At 26.7% G+C, this 15443-nt stretch overlaps 2 protein-coding genes across 6 annotated transcripts in view; both read right to left on the minus strand.

Annotated features, from left to right (window-relative positions):
* On the minus strand, window positions 1-5312 carry LOC123273142 (actin-related protein 5). Its single transcript, XM_044740384.1, has 8 exons — window positions 5139-5312; window positions 4585-4899; window positions 4028-4308; window positions 2625-2843; window positions 2225-2526; window positions 1873-2053; window positions 1108-1773; window positions 1-57 (listed from the first exon to the last, which is right to left on the minus strand). The coding sequence occupies exons 1-7, from the start codon at window positions 5239-5241 to the stop codon at window positions 1150-1152; spliced, it is 2025 nt and encodes a 674-aa protein (XP_044596319.1). The 5' UTR covers window positions 5242-5312; the 3' UTR covers window positions 1-57; window positions 1108-1149.
* Window positions 5313-12611: 7299 nt separating this feature from the next.
* Window positions 12612-15443, minus strand: part of LOC123273146 (ecdysone-induced protein 74EF) — a 114092-nt gene continuing 111260 nt past the window's right edge. For 4 of the 5 annotated variants that reach the window (XM_044740394.1, XM_044740392.1, XM_044740393.1 and 1 more), the window contains one exon: window positions 12613-13428. In XM_044740394.1, coding sequence (XP_044596329.1) covers window positions 12881-13428 — 548 coding nt within the window. In that variant the 3' untranslated portion in view covers window positions 12613-12880. Of the gene's footprint in view, window positions 13429-15443 lie in introns of all 5 variants that reach the window. The other variant, XM_044740395.1, reaches the window with a different exon arrangement.

Here is a 15443-nt window from a genome sequence, read left to right on the forward strand (position 1 = left end):
TTCCTTTTTTAAAAAACAAAATTTATTTGCTTAAGCTGTAATTTATCAATCTTGTTCTACACGGGAAGAACAAGATGACACTGGATATCATCCCAGATTACACTGAGTGGAAAAAAATTCAGATAGTATAATCCAGATATAACACAGTATAATTTGGATTTTTCTAGCTACTATCAAAAATTTTTTTTTGCCACAGATATCACTGAGTATAATCTGGAATGATATCCAGTGTCATCCCGTGCAAAAACAATTCTGATTCAAAATGAATTTAAAATTGAAATTCATATTTTGACACAAATATGAATTAGTTTTGAGATCAATCCAAATTTGAAATTGATTTGTAGATCAAAAGAAATTAGCACGCCTGTAGAACTTTCAATCTTGCTTCAGAATTTTAATGAAGACTTAAGAATATTTTATTTATAAAATTTATCCTAAGTGTTCTTAAGCCTTTATTAAAATTCTGAATCATACTGAAGAAAAAGTTAACTTGATTCAAGAGAAAAATTCTTGAACCAAGAATATAATTTTGAAGAGGGTGATTGTCTTGAATCAAGACAAAAAATTCTTAAATCAAGTAAAATTTTTTTATATCAAGAAAAATTTCCCTCAATCAAGAATTTTTCTACTCAAATTAAGAACATTAAGTTCTTCAAAATTCTTAATTCAAGAACATTTTTTTTCTGGACAGAATCGAAAGTTCTACATGCGTGCTAAATTCTATCTACACTAATAGAAGGATTTATTTATAGTTAAAAATATTTAACAAATGATTTATTAGAGACCACTTTTTAGTCCTTAACAAATATTTCTTAGTATTTAAAAAGATTATTAATATTTAATAAATGAATATCAGATTTATTAAATACAAACAAATCATTTTAAATACTAGGAAATATTTGTTTAATATTAAAAAGTGGTCTCTGATAAATGATTTGTTTATTAACAAATATTCTTTAATACCAATAAATTCTATCAGTGTACAAATCAATTTCAAATTTGGATTAATCTCAAACCTAATTCATATTTGTGTCAAAACATGAATTTCAATCTTAAATTCATTTTGAATCAGTACTTTTTTTTGCACGGGATCTTGTTTTTTCCGTGTACTTTATACAATTATTTTATTTAATTAAATTGGCAATGTAATTATTCAATCTCAACGTTGACAGCAGTATCCTCGACTACCATTTGTTCAGAAACGAGAATTGGTTGTACGAGCGGCAACGGATCTGGTGATTTTGTGTAAATATTACTCGCTGAGTGTTCTTTAAAATATTCACCACCCTTTTCGTCGTACTCTTGACGCGTTACCAAAAATTCGGGTAAATTATCATTAATACCAAAGTCACGTGCTCCGTACCAACTGTCGAGACTCGGATTTTTAGCTATACTAATTTTAAAATCCGACTTAAATGGCCTTATCTCTTGTAACTCGCGATTTAAACGTCCGAGCAAACCCGGAAATTTGGCGGTTCCGCCAGTTAAAAATACATTGCACACAAGCAGTGATTGTACTTCTGGTGAATAAAGCTTCAACACAAAGTCTATCGTCTCGGGAATACCAGCTTCTACCAATCCGATCATCGAAGGTTGAAAAAGCACTTCTGTTGCGCGTATGCGCTCCAATCCGACGTGCAACTGATGAGTTTCTCCGGGTATCACCGGTGTGTTAGAACCTGGACCGTCAAACTCGGGATCGTGTTGACGCAAAATTTCTTCAACTTCCAGGAGCCGTTCTTGCTCCAACTCAGAGTCTGAATCGCCACCTTCCTTTTTTTTTTTTTTTTTTTTTATTAACAAGAAATAATTCCATTAATTTTTTTTTAATATTTATAGTAACTCAAGAAAGATGTTTTATATATAACTCACTCTATTAATAGCTTTATACACGTCCCAGTCTTCGTCTCTCATTCCAAAATCGTCGTCACGTTTTTCTTTCCTAGCTAACTGACTTATTATACGCATTCGCTCTTGTGCAGCAGCTGTTCTACGTTTAGCCATGTCTTGCCTACGTTGCCGCTTGGCTGATTTTTTATCTAATATTTCTTGTCTTAAAAAAAAAATATTTAATTTAATTTAAATAAATATTTTAATACAAGAAAATTAAAAAATTGAAAGAATAGCTTTAATAAAAACAATATTTTTTTTTTATAATATTCAAAAATTTTTATGACTTATATACTTAAAAAAAAAAAGTATAATAATTATAAATAAACTGTACCGTCTTTTCCTTAAATTAGATATCCATTCGTCAAACTCAGCTTGATCTTTTGGCTGAAAACTGGGTTTTATTTTAGGTTTTTGTTCTTCAGTACCAACATTATCTTCTTGAGAGTTAGCAGCGACTATTTTTTGTCTAGTTTTTTCAACTTTGGCTTGCAAATTATTAATCATTTTAGTTAACTCAGCCTCGTTTGCTAAATTAAATGATTTAATAGCTTGTTCAAACTCCTCGAGCTCGCCTTCTTCGACTAAATCTTGAATCGCCAGCAATTGATTGAGCTGTTCTTCATCTTCAGCTAGCTGTTAAAAATTTTTTTTTTTAGTCAAATTGTGTTATTAAAATAAAATGAAGAATATTAACATTACTTAATATTAAAAAATTATTTTTTAATAGTTACTCTTTCTTCTCGTTTACGAGCATTCATCTCCATCAAGCGACGTGCCAATTCCCGTTTTCGCTCTTTTTGCTGCTCTGCTGTCAAACCAGGTGTTGTTGCTGGCGCTACATACGGCAATTGTATTCTTAACACATTTGCGTCATAGTGATCTGGGTCTGACCATCTTGTTATTTCATCTTGATAATCAAGTGCAATGCTTGAGTATTCATGTACTATTTCCTGCATAATTATTAATATTATAAATTTATTAATTTACTTCAAATGGAAATTATTGAGGCTTAATTTTTAAATAATTTTTTTTAACCCTCGGAGTACACTGGGGGTCATTTTGACCTCAGAAAAATTCTTTTTTCTTATCCTAAAAATTTCTCGTTTTGAATTAATTTTTTCAACATTAAAAACTATTTAATTCAGAATAATAATGAGTGTATTCAAAAGAGCATTGTTTTACCTACCAAAAATATAATAAACTGAATTTCGATAAAATTCATAAGGTAAAAGACCCAGTTATTGACACTGGCCTAGTTATTGACACCTGTAATTTCATTTTAATTAAAAAAAAAAAAATCAACCCTAATAAATTAATAAATATAATATTTAAATCATAAATTTTAAGAAAATTGGTTTTTTGAGAACATTCAATTTTTTTAATTAGAATAAAATTGTAAGTGTCAAACAACTAAACCAGTGTCAATAACTGGGTCTTTTAACTTAGTTTCTGAGATATAATTCTTCAAAAATCAAGTGGGGTCAATTTGACCCCGTGTGTACTCTAAAGTTCTGTTCGGTGTGTACTCCGAGGGTTAATCTATTATCACTAAAGGAGCTACGACTCCATGGCCTTAAAACAATAAATAATAATAATAATAAAAATAATACTATAAATCTGAATTTTTTTGTTGGCTGTCCAGTCTATTGCACGAATTTTTTTAACTAATTATTTATCTAATAATTTATAGCACCTAGCGGTCAAACATAAATGGGGTTGGTTGCCAAGCCAGGAATCGAACCTGGATTTCCCTGATAACATGTCAGAAGCTCTACCATTTATTTTTTCAAAGTTTGTCTTTACTCTCACTTAATTTCTTTAATTTCTTTCATTTAATAAACATCTTTATAACTCGAACAGATACCACAAAAGCTTTCAGCTTCACTAGTATTACAAGTTCGGTGGATCCCCATTGAAATTATGTAAAAGAGAGAATATGTCTCTCGACCAATATTGAAGATGGAATGTCCATCCGTTGGCTTGAATTTAGATCTACTAGTCATTTGACCGCTAGGCGCTAAAATTTTAATTTATAAATATATATATATAATTCGGTCGCAAAAATAATAATTAAAAAATAATAATAATAATGATAAATGAAAAAAAATATTTTTTTTAATTTACAGAAACTTACTTCAGACCGACTAGGTGTAATAGCATTAACATGAACAGGATATTTAAGTTGTAATAACCTGTGCATGTATGATATAACATGAAACCCGCCGACATTTATCCTACGTGAATTTACAGTATCAACTTTACCATCGATGATAGGTATCACATGTGTTGTATGATACCCGACATTAATTATGAGCCCATCAGGAGGAAAATTGTTGTGTTGATATGAGAAAAGGCAGTCGACACCGTAAGCTATTGATGGAACACTGTAGCATTCAAAAAGTAACTCTGCCATTACTAATAAAGAAAAAAAAATAATAATTAATCGTGTGAAGGTAGATTTTGTAGTAAATATAAGATAAATTATTTCAAAGTTTTCAACTGATCAATTCTTGATTAAATAACTAAAAATGACAATAATCTATTTAAAAAATAAACAATGGCAATAATCTAGTTAAAAAATAAAAAATGACAATAATCTATTTAAAAAAATAAACAATGGCAATAATCTACTTAAAAAATAAAAAATGACAATAATCTATTTAAAAAATGAAAATATTTGATGAAACTTACAATTTCTGGAGTAATTAGGATTCAAATAAGCTTCTGTCAAAACGATAGGATGATTAACGCAGCCTTCAGTATCAATGCCCATATGAGTGAAAGTGTAATCGAATATTTGTTCTTGAGCTTCCAGATGCGTTACAATATTTCGATCAAACTGAGTTTTCAATTGAAAACGCACTGACTCGATATTTGTTATGTCATTACCAACCTGTACTTCTCCGTCTTTTTTACCACGTTCTTTACGTGGTTTGGCGATTAAATTTTTGAATATTAATTGGGGCTCGTTTTCTGTTGCCCAACCAACCCGGCAATTGTATGAACCTGGAATAATAATTATTAGTAAGCTAAAACTGATTTTTATATTTGTGTTTTTATAAATAAGCGTGTTATTTGGAGTTAAATAATGTAATTTTTAAATTTATAGCTAAAATAGAAAATTAGGAAAAGATTTACAGATAAATTTTAATATTCTTTTTATTAGAGTGGTTTTTAAAAAAATTTTAAATAAGTATTTGCTATTTTAAGTATCATAAATAAATTGTAAAACAAAATAAAAATACCATTGTCAATAATTAATGGAATTGATTCATTCTTTATTTTATCTGGATAAACATGAATAATATCTTGAATTGTTTTTACATCTTTTAACTGAACTATATCCATTGTTTAACCAAAATATTGTAAATAAATAATTGTTTGTTATTTTAATCAAATTGTCAACTTTTAAGGTTATGAATAAAAATTGTGGCGCGTAATATGATGTATCTATAGAAGAGATAACAAACTCCTTTTTTATCAATTGATGTTACATAGTTAAAAATGTTTAATTTCGGTAATAAAAATAGATGGCAATAAGAGCAATAAGCTGTGGCGGTCCGGTCGCCTCTCTCACGCCACAGCGGCCTTACACTGAACTAAATATACCTCAACACCACCAACGACGAGAGAGAAAACTACAAACCTTCCCGCCTACAAATTATTATTATTATTCTAATTACCAACGGACATTACGCGCTACAGCTGTAGCTCACTAAAAGTTTATTTATTTAAATGTAATTGTTTAAACTAAGTGTTCGTTTATAATAAAGTTTATTAGACTATGAATTTACTGATCACCTATTTATTTAATAGTAGTAGTAATTTACCCGCTACAAAGCTCTGGATTAAAGTTATATACTGAAAATATTTGAAAGTAATTGGATAATCAAAATACTTGTTTATAACAAGTCATTTACAATAAAAAAAAATGAATTTCAAAATTTCCAATATTTTTTTTAAATTTTTACATGGGCAATTTTTTATAAAAATTATTTTTGCAGATATTTGATGATTTTTCTAACAAATAAATAACGACAAAAAAAAATGAGAAAAAAAATTGATATGTAGAAATTTTAAACAATTAAAAATGCAATTTTTTAAAAAATTCATTTTGTTGTAATTTAATTAATGAAAAAAAATAATAGAATTTAAAACGTCGGCTAACTTTAGTATTTTCATTTTTTTGTAATAATTTTTTCAGTAAAAAAATTCTAAAAATTTTTAGATGTCACTTAACTTAATTTTCATTTCAGTTGCATACAATAATTGCACTTTTTTATGACATTAGTTATGACATTAAAGTTAGCAGTCGCGTGACCATTTTTTAATTTTTTTTAATAAATAAATTTGCTCCGAAAAATTATTTCTAAAAAATTGCATTTTTTATTTTTTTAATTTTCTATGTGCCAATTTTTTTTTCTTATTTTCTTTAACATAAAAATTATAAAATATCTGCTAAATTAATTTTCATACATTAGTTAGCAGTCTTGATAATTTTTTAATTTTTTTTTAATAAACAAATTTGGTTTGAAAAATTATTTTTAAAAAATTGCATTTTTAATTTTTTTAAATTTCTACATGTCAATTTTCTTTTCTAAACTTTTTTTGCTATCATTTATTTGTTAAAAAATCTCTTAAAATCATTAATTATCTGCTAAATTAATTTAAAATCACAATTAGTTTTTAATCACAATTCGTAATAATGAAAATAGACGTAATGTAATATTAAAAATTCGGCTAAAGTTCTTTGTAGTATACATTGATTAAAACAAGTGACTTTTAAAATCAGCTTTGTCCCTTCCCGAGGGCAAGCTAAAGCTAAAAGATAGGGAGACTATACATAGTCTAGACATAGTTACTATAATTCCAAGCTTTGGGTCCTCGTACTGTACAGTGTACCTGAAGACAAGCAGGTAAGAGACGCTCCCAAACACGACCAGGACCATTTACTTCTTCTATCCGTATAGTTTCTTGTTAAAATGCTCGACATTTTAGGAGTCAATTCTGCGTCATCGTCAACCCTTCAACCCTTTAGCAATTTAAGGTGTATTTTTTGCTTAGAGTTACATGAATCTCAAGAAGTAAAATTTTAAATTTGAGTTTAAAATTTATAAATTTCAATATTGAGCTCATTAGAATGCGTTTTGGTATTAGGGTAGTAGGAGCAGGATGAAAGTGGCATTTTGGTCCGTCAAAAAGGAAAAACACAATGAATACCACAGAACACAAAAATGGTAAGAAATAGTTAACTCATCCTTATACCTGGAGATACCAGATAATAATAATAATAATACTAAAGTTAGCCGACATTTTTAATTTTTTGATTTTGCTTCATTTATTAAATTAGAACTAAATCTTTTTAAAATTGCACTTGTAGTTTTTCAAATTTTTTACAAATGAAATTTTTTTTTAATAAAAAAAATTATGAAAATTTTTAAATGTCAGCTAACTTTATTTTATCTGCTTTTCTGAAGTTTAGGACACAAGATATATTACGAATACTTGATTAGTTAATACTTGAATGAAATTTATTGCGCGCTCCGGTAAAAGTTGATATTCAATAAAAATAATTCAAAGTATTATTTATATTTTTGATATTAATAGAATTAATGAATAATTTTCGATAGAAATTACTGTTTTTTTAAAGACAGAGAAACTAAAGATGCTATTAATTTAGTGTTTGCCTATATTTACAGAAATCTAGAAATGAATTGTTTTACCGTTTTATTTTTTTTTAGCTGGAAAAAGCCTTTGTTGGTTTATCATTCAATTCAACTAGGTAAGTAGTTCAAATCACTTCTTTGAGATGTAGTCTCTATAAATTGGAGTCGTGATAAAAATTTATAACCTATTTTTAAACCTCCAGAATTTTTGAATCCCCTTTAATCGTCAAAAACTTAAGAAATTGCCAAATTTTAGGATAAAATCGCTCAGCTCAAGAAAATTACCACTGAATTTTTATCATGACTCAAAAATTATAGAGAATATATCTACTAGAAGCAATTTGAGCTTCGTGGGGAAAATTCATCAGCAATTTTTAAATTTCCAGAATTTTTTAATCCGCTTTAATCGTCAAAAACTTAAAAAATTGCCAAGTTTTAGCTTAAAATCGCGCAACCTAAAGAAAATTACCACTGAATTTCAACGAGGACTCCAAAATTATAGAGAATATATCTAAAAGAAGCGATTTGAGCTTCATAATAAAAATTCATCGGCAATTTTTAAATCTCCAGAATTTTTTAATCCGCGTTAGTCGTCAAAAACTTCAAAAATTGCTATTTTTTTGGCATAAAATCGCTCAGTCCAAGAAAAATTACTACTGAATTTTTACCATGACTCAAAAATTATAGAGAATACATCTAAAAAAAGCAATTTGAGCTCTACAATAGAAGTTTTAGATATTTTTGAAAGTTTTTACGATTTTCAAGACTTTGAAATGCCGAAGATATAATAAATTAATTCATTCAAACTTCTACGCTACGAAAAAAAATGGAATTCGCGCCAGACAATACAATAATTCAATTAAACTCAAATCTAGATCTAAAAATACAATTATATTAAGCGCCCAGCAACGCGGGCGGGTTATAGCTAGTAATATATATAATAAGAATAATTATTAAGGAGTAAAATGTGAAAATGATAAGAAGAAACATTATTGTTATGATACAGTATTGTTTTTATTAAATTTCACCTAGAAACAACGAATCACAGAACGTTACATTAGAGTTTCTTAATGTCAAATTTATATTATAATAATATTATCAATAATAATAACCTTAAAAATAATAATAATAATAATAATGAAATAATAATAATAATAATAATAATAATAATATATTCACATTTACAATTAATGTATTCTACAATTTATATAATAAAGTCTTAGATTAAATTACTATAAATTTAACTGTGATCAAATATTATCAGTATTAAATTTCGGACCTAAAAAATAGGTACTAATAATTGTTATTATTTATTCCATGTATTACAAATATTTTTATGTTTGTTTGTATTCAATTGATAAATGTTTATTGATGTAGGTACTTGCTTCGTCGATTGTACTGTTTTCATTTTATTTTACTCAATATTCAATATATATTTTCATTTATATTTATATTATTATATAATTTATTTAAATACACGTAATAATATATCGCTTCCAAATATTTGCGTATTAAAAGTTATTTATAATATTTTATTCCATTTAATCAATTAAATTTTTTTTTTCATTTTTTTTATTTTCTTCGTTAAAATCTCTTAATATTTTTGAAAATAATAATTGGGTCAAGGGAACATGACACATATACTTCATTATTATTATTATATTTCTTCTTTAAGTACTGACGATGAGACAATTACAGTATCGTGATACGTATAAAGGATTTCATTTTTTTTTTCAATATTTCACTTTATTATTTTCTTTTTTTCATTATTTTTTTTTTATAAAAGGCAACGTGTCTTTGTAATTTATATAAAGGCAATTTGCTTTGTATCATTAGTATGTCTGGCGTCCCGGAATATTCATTGTTATGTTGATTTAAATTTAATATTAAATCATTACACTATTATTAAAATTATTATTTTCCTCACTTTTATTTTTTTTTTATACTCCGTTAAAATTTCAATCAAAATTTTATTTAGAAAAATGCATGGGACACAAGCATTATTGGCAGCATTTAATCACTGTAGTTTATTTGGATTTATTTAAAAATAAAATCAATATAAATTTTTTTCTATTTACTTTTACATATATCTTTAATGAAAATAAAGTCAGCCGACATTTAAAAAATTTTATTATTTTTTTAATTAAAGAATTATTAAAAAAAATTTTTTTCGTTTGTTAAAAATTTCAAAAACTACAAGTGCAATTTTTAAAAAATATTTTTTAGTTATAATTTAATAAATTTAGCAAAATAAAAAAATAAAAAATGTCAGCTAATTTTATTATTATATATCTTTAAATAATTATAAAAGTCTGAATTTTAATAAAGAGAGCTATGAGTTCAACACATTCTATATACCCAATTATTAATAATTATTAATTATGTTTCATAGGTAACACCGGTACGTACCCAATATATTTATTATTTTATACAATTAATTATTTTATTAATTAACTCAATAATATTAATAATTAAATCGTTCATGCCTTAATACGTCTTTATATTAAACAACGATTAAACCTAAGATAGATATTAATATTTCTTAAATGATTTTTATATACAAAAATTATTACTATATAATTATTATTTTTAATTCTTAAAAGCTCACAACGCGCGCCAGTGCGTGAATAAATAATATAATAAACTTTATTTATTTACTGTTACTGTTATTAATAATTACTCATTAATTCATTAATATTTATATTTATAATTATGTATATATAATATTACATGTCCCAGGTTGATCAGGGAGAGGGTAACGCACTAATTTTATAACAGAAGGCTTCGGTATAAAAACATGGAAGCTATTTTTTTATTTTCATGTGCGCTGAATTATTAATGCAAATTTTATTATTTGTCGTTATTATTTAAACAATTATTCTGAGCATTGGTCAATTATGAGATTGGTACAAATATTGTACTGTGACAATATATATATATTTATATAGTAATTCAGTAATAATAGTAATAATAATAATAATTATGATAATAATAATATTAATAGGTAAAGTTTTACCCACAAAAGTCATATATGTATTTCATTTGCTTCCTCGTCCTTGATCCCTGATGTGGTGTAATACATCTCACAGAGACACATCGACACTCACTATTTTAATGACAATAACATACAATATATATTTATATTATATATCATATCCATATACAATTATATAATATTTTAATAGAAGTTACGAAATATGTAATTTGTATTTATATTTTTTTTTTTTTTTCGTTACTTTTTTATATAATATTTACAGAAATTTTTAGTTGTCTGTTTTTAGACGTAAGCCATTCATTAATTACGTAAGGACAATTTTGGTGACTTTTGACCCTCCCTACCCCCATGTAAGATTTTATCTTGATCTTCTAAATAATAAACTGTTATGTTACACGGAAAGAACAAGATGATACTGGATATAATCCCAGATTATACTCAGTGATATCTGCGGTGAAAAAAATGTCAGATAGTAAGGTAAAAGACCTAGTTATTGACACTGGCCTAGTTGTTTGACACTTGCAATTTTATTCTAATTAAAAAAATTAAATATTCCCAAAAAAAACATTTATCTTAAAATTTATAATTCAAAAATTATGTTTATTAATTTATCAGAGTTGATTTATTATTTTTTAATTAAAATAAAATTGCAAGTTTCAATAACTAGGCCAGTGACAATAACTGGGTCTTTTACCTTAGCTAGAAAAATCTAGATTATACTGCGTGATATCTGGATTATGCTCATTGTAATCTGGATTATACTTATTGTAATCTGGATTATACTAGCTACTATCTGAAATTTTTTTCACTCAGTGATCCTTTCCGTGTAGGAAAGGATCAGTTTCACTAAAATTTACAGATCAACGTGGATCCATAATTTTTATTCTTTAAGAAGTAATAATGTTTTTTTAACAAGAAATTTTTTTTATTTTTTTAAATAATGAAAATACTATAATACACGGAAAAATGTACTATAATTTTTTTTATAGAACCAAACATTGATAACAATAAAAACAAATGAAATTTTAATAAGTTATTTTTCAATAGCAATAAAAATTATTTAAACAAAATAAAAATTCGACTGTAAATTTCAAAATTATAAAAACTATTTAGAATCCAAAATGGAATTAGATTTTTAATATTGAATTTTGATTCACAAAATATTACGTAAGAACGAATTTCAACCTTACGTAATTAATGAATGGCCCCTAAGTTATATTTTTTTTTTTTTCGAATTGTAACAAAACAAATTGCTCATAACACTCTTGGACCTCTGTTGCAGTTAGCCAGCACCAGCTTTACACCTCTTAAATATTATTATTTGTTTTTGAAAAAATATACGGTGTAACCCTCCCTGAGCTCAAAGCTCCCTAGATACACTCATTCGTACAATTTAATATTTATTATTATTTTTCTACATACGTCCACACTAACAACCCCTCCGAAAAGGATTTTAAACCATTTCACAGCCCACATTTCATTAATTTTCACTTTTTAGTTTCTTTCGTCCGGTTCAATCTTTAATTTTATTTTTATTCCGATTAGATAACAATTTTTATTACATTTTTTTTAGACTTTTTTATCATTACTTTATATTATAAAATTATTAAATAGACAATAATAAATAATTATAGAATTTTATAAATTTACAATTTCGCTTAAAAATTCTATATCAGTTAAGTAAATTGCCAGCATTTTTCATTTTTATTTTTCACAAAATTACAACAGTACGAGCACCATAATTTCGTACGACTTAAAGTCATTTATCCATAAATTTTTTTAGTTTCCAACATTTTTCAAAAATAACAAAAAAAGATACTAGAGTCAACAGAAAATTTTTAATGTAATTTCAACAAATAAATAATAAAAAATTCATTTTTTAATTTTTAAATTTCCAGAATTTTTAAAACAAATAAATTTTTTTTTTCAAAAAAAAATATATATAAAATTTTTAATTCTTGATAACTCCAGTACCATAAAAAAACAATAAATTTTTATCAACATGTACCAAAACAATTAAAATTTCAACATTTTTGCGCTCTAACGTCAATTAAAATTTTTAAATCTAGCTTGTGAAAGTATCAATAATTAATCGTCAAATTTTTTAATATTTAAATTAACAATAATATTAATAATAACGGAGTCAGAGAGGGTACATTTTAGTAAGATGTCACTAAGTAGACATTATTTGGCAGGAAGAGCTCAACATTGAAATTTATAAAAAATTAATAAAAATAATAATAAAATCCGAGGATTATCGACTACTTTATTGTTAATTAATTAATCAATTAATTAATTAATTAATCAAATGAAAGAAAGCCTTGTTTCACGCTCCTGTGCAGTCGATCTCGATGATGTCTTTTGGTACGTCGACAAACTGGTAAACAAGCCTCTGCCCGTCGACCTTCGCGAGGATTCCCCGTTGGTAGTAATATCGCAAAGCGCGGCCCATTGTCTCGTAATTCATGTCCGGTTTGTTCTTGTGGAGGCCCCAGAGCCGGGAAACGGCTTTGCTGTCGACCAGCTTGAAGACACCTCGCTCGCGATTCGTCCACTTGATGTACCGCGGGCAGTATTCTCGGTCCTGGAGCAGCTTCAAAAGGAACTCCCATAGATAAGTCGTTGAGCCTTCTCGGGATTTTCTCTTTACGGTGGTGCCGTCTCCTTGTCGGGCTTTCTTGAGCTTGTTCTTCTTGGCGCGTGGAGGGAACCCGAGCTCCAGGAGGTACAGGTCGTCCGAGACGGAGCTGGTCGCCGCCTGAATCACGCTCGTTGGTACTCCTGGTCCTCGTGGTGGGCTCGGGGTGCACGGTGCCGCAAACTGCCCGTTACCGCCGTACATCGAGTTAACATAACTGTTATAACTCTCCGTTACTGTAAAAATAAACATTTTTATTTAATTAATATTTGTTGTAATTTTTTATTAAGTTAATATTTATTTTAATTATTTATGAAAAATTCAAAAATTTTTTATTTTCTTTTGATTTATAATTCAAAAAATTTTTAATTTTTTTTTTTAAAGTCAATTCTGTTCTTTTTTTTTCTAGTTTATGAATTTTCAATTCTTTGTTTATTAATCAAAAATATTTTCATTTTTTTTCCAAAATTTTTTAATTTATAATTCAAGAAATTTTTTATTTTTTTCCCAGTCAATTCTGTTTTTTTTTTTTTTTAATTTATGAATGTTCAATTTCTTGTTTTTTAATCAAAAGAAATTTTTTTTCAAAATTTTTTGATTTATAATTCAAGAAATTTCTAATTTTTTTTAAGTCAATTCCATTTTTTTTTTAATATCTTGAATCAAAAAAATTTTAAAGAAAATTGACATTTTTTTTTTGTCAATAAAATTCTATTTAGAGTCAAGAAATTTTTTTTACTGATTTAATTTTCTACACCAAATTTTTATGATGTATAAAAAATTTAAATAATTTTTTTAATATATTTAGTAAATAATATTTCCTAAAAAGATGTATTTTTTATAATTTCTTACAAAAAATTAGTATATTAATAAAAAGTATGAAACTCTAATAATATTTTTGAAAAAAAAAATTTTTATTATTTTTTAGAGTAATTTTAAATATAAATAATAATCCTAAAATTTCAAAATTAATTTTTTCACATACAATTAATTGATTTGGGAATGATGAAATTTATTTGAATTATTAATTAAAAAAAAAAATGAAAAATAATTCTCAAGAATAAATGTCACAATTTAAATTTAAATAATAATAATAAAATATAGTAATTCATGCATCGTTTATTTAAACAGATCAGACACCAGTTAAAACCTAAAAAAAATTTTTTACTTTCAATAAAAAGTAAAAGTAAAAACGAAATAGCCAATAAAAGAATAACAAAGTAGTTAAAGTCTTAGCAGTGCAGGTCTACAGTATATATAACATATAGAACACATATAGTCGGAGGATGGACATCGATGGAGAACAGAAAAGAACAGGATTGGTGATCTCGTGGGAGCTGAAGAGCAAGACCGTACAGAAGCATGACGAGTGAGAAGGGAAACACGCGGGGCGTGAAGAGCAAAGAGCGAAGAGAACTGTCTGCTGCAACACACCATCACACTGCTCCAAAGACTGCACAGAATGCACACAACATAGCAACATACTGACTTACACCATCTTCCATCTTCCATCTTCTATCTACCATATAATAGCTTATACCAACATATAATAGCGCTACTCGCCAACGGATTGGATAGCTAACCCACCACACTACTACTTCGATACTTATACTACTTATATCTTACACTCTGTTGTACAATATAATATTGTTGTATGTTGTATGTTGTATGATAGAGGACTGACCCGAGTCAAGGCTGCATGGTGACGCCATCAAGTTTTAGTGCATAATGACAGCGTTTTATGATAGCTCCGAGTCGATACTATTACCACTTGAGCCAACTAGCACATACTCATACACATATGTGCACATATTATCAGGATGAAGGTGAAACCATTGCATATAATACTCTGAACTCAAAGTTTAAGAATAGAAGTGAAGAAATCTGCATAATAGATTTATTTATCATTTTTATAATAATCTAATCACTGATATAAGATATCAAGATAAGTATTTATCATTAACCCCAAAATTTATGATATATATTGTCGAATTATTAAGAATATATTACAGCAGAAAATTTTATACGAAATAAAAAATTAAAATTTACTCAATTTCTTTGGATATTTTCTCGATATCGAGAATATTTGGTAATTATTTACAAGTGGGGTCAACCCATGCTAGGTCATGTTAAATTTTTTTTTTTTAATTCAATTCTTTTTTAAATTTTTCGTCTCAAAAAAAGGTAAAACAGAAATTTTATCCAAAAACATGAAAGCCAATTTTTATTTCCAACTTTTGAAGGCAAAAAA

Source organism: Cotesia glomerata, linkage group LG10 (genome assembly GCF_020080835.1).
Source record: "Cotesia glomerata isolate CgM1 linkage group LG10, MPM_Cglom_v2.3, whole genome shotgun sequence".
Lineage (NCBI taxonomy): Eukaryota > Metazoa > Arthropoda > Insecta > Hymenoptera > Braconidae > Cotesia > Cotesia glomerata.

Excerpts from the sequence above, each read along its gene's own strand:
- LOC123273142 (XM_044740384.1), bottom strand. The coding sequence starts at position 5,241 with ATGGATATAGTTCAGTTAAAAGATGTAAAAACAATTCAAGATATTATT. Across the intron at positions 4,900-5,138 it reads TCCATTAATTATTGACAATG|GTTCATACAATTGCCGGGTT; the intron begins GTATTTTTATTT and ends TTATTATTCCAG. Across the intron at positions 1,774-1,872 it reads TGTATAAAGCTATTAATAGA|GAAGGTGGCGATTCAGACTC; the intron begins GTGAGTTATATA and ends AAAAAAAAAAAG.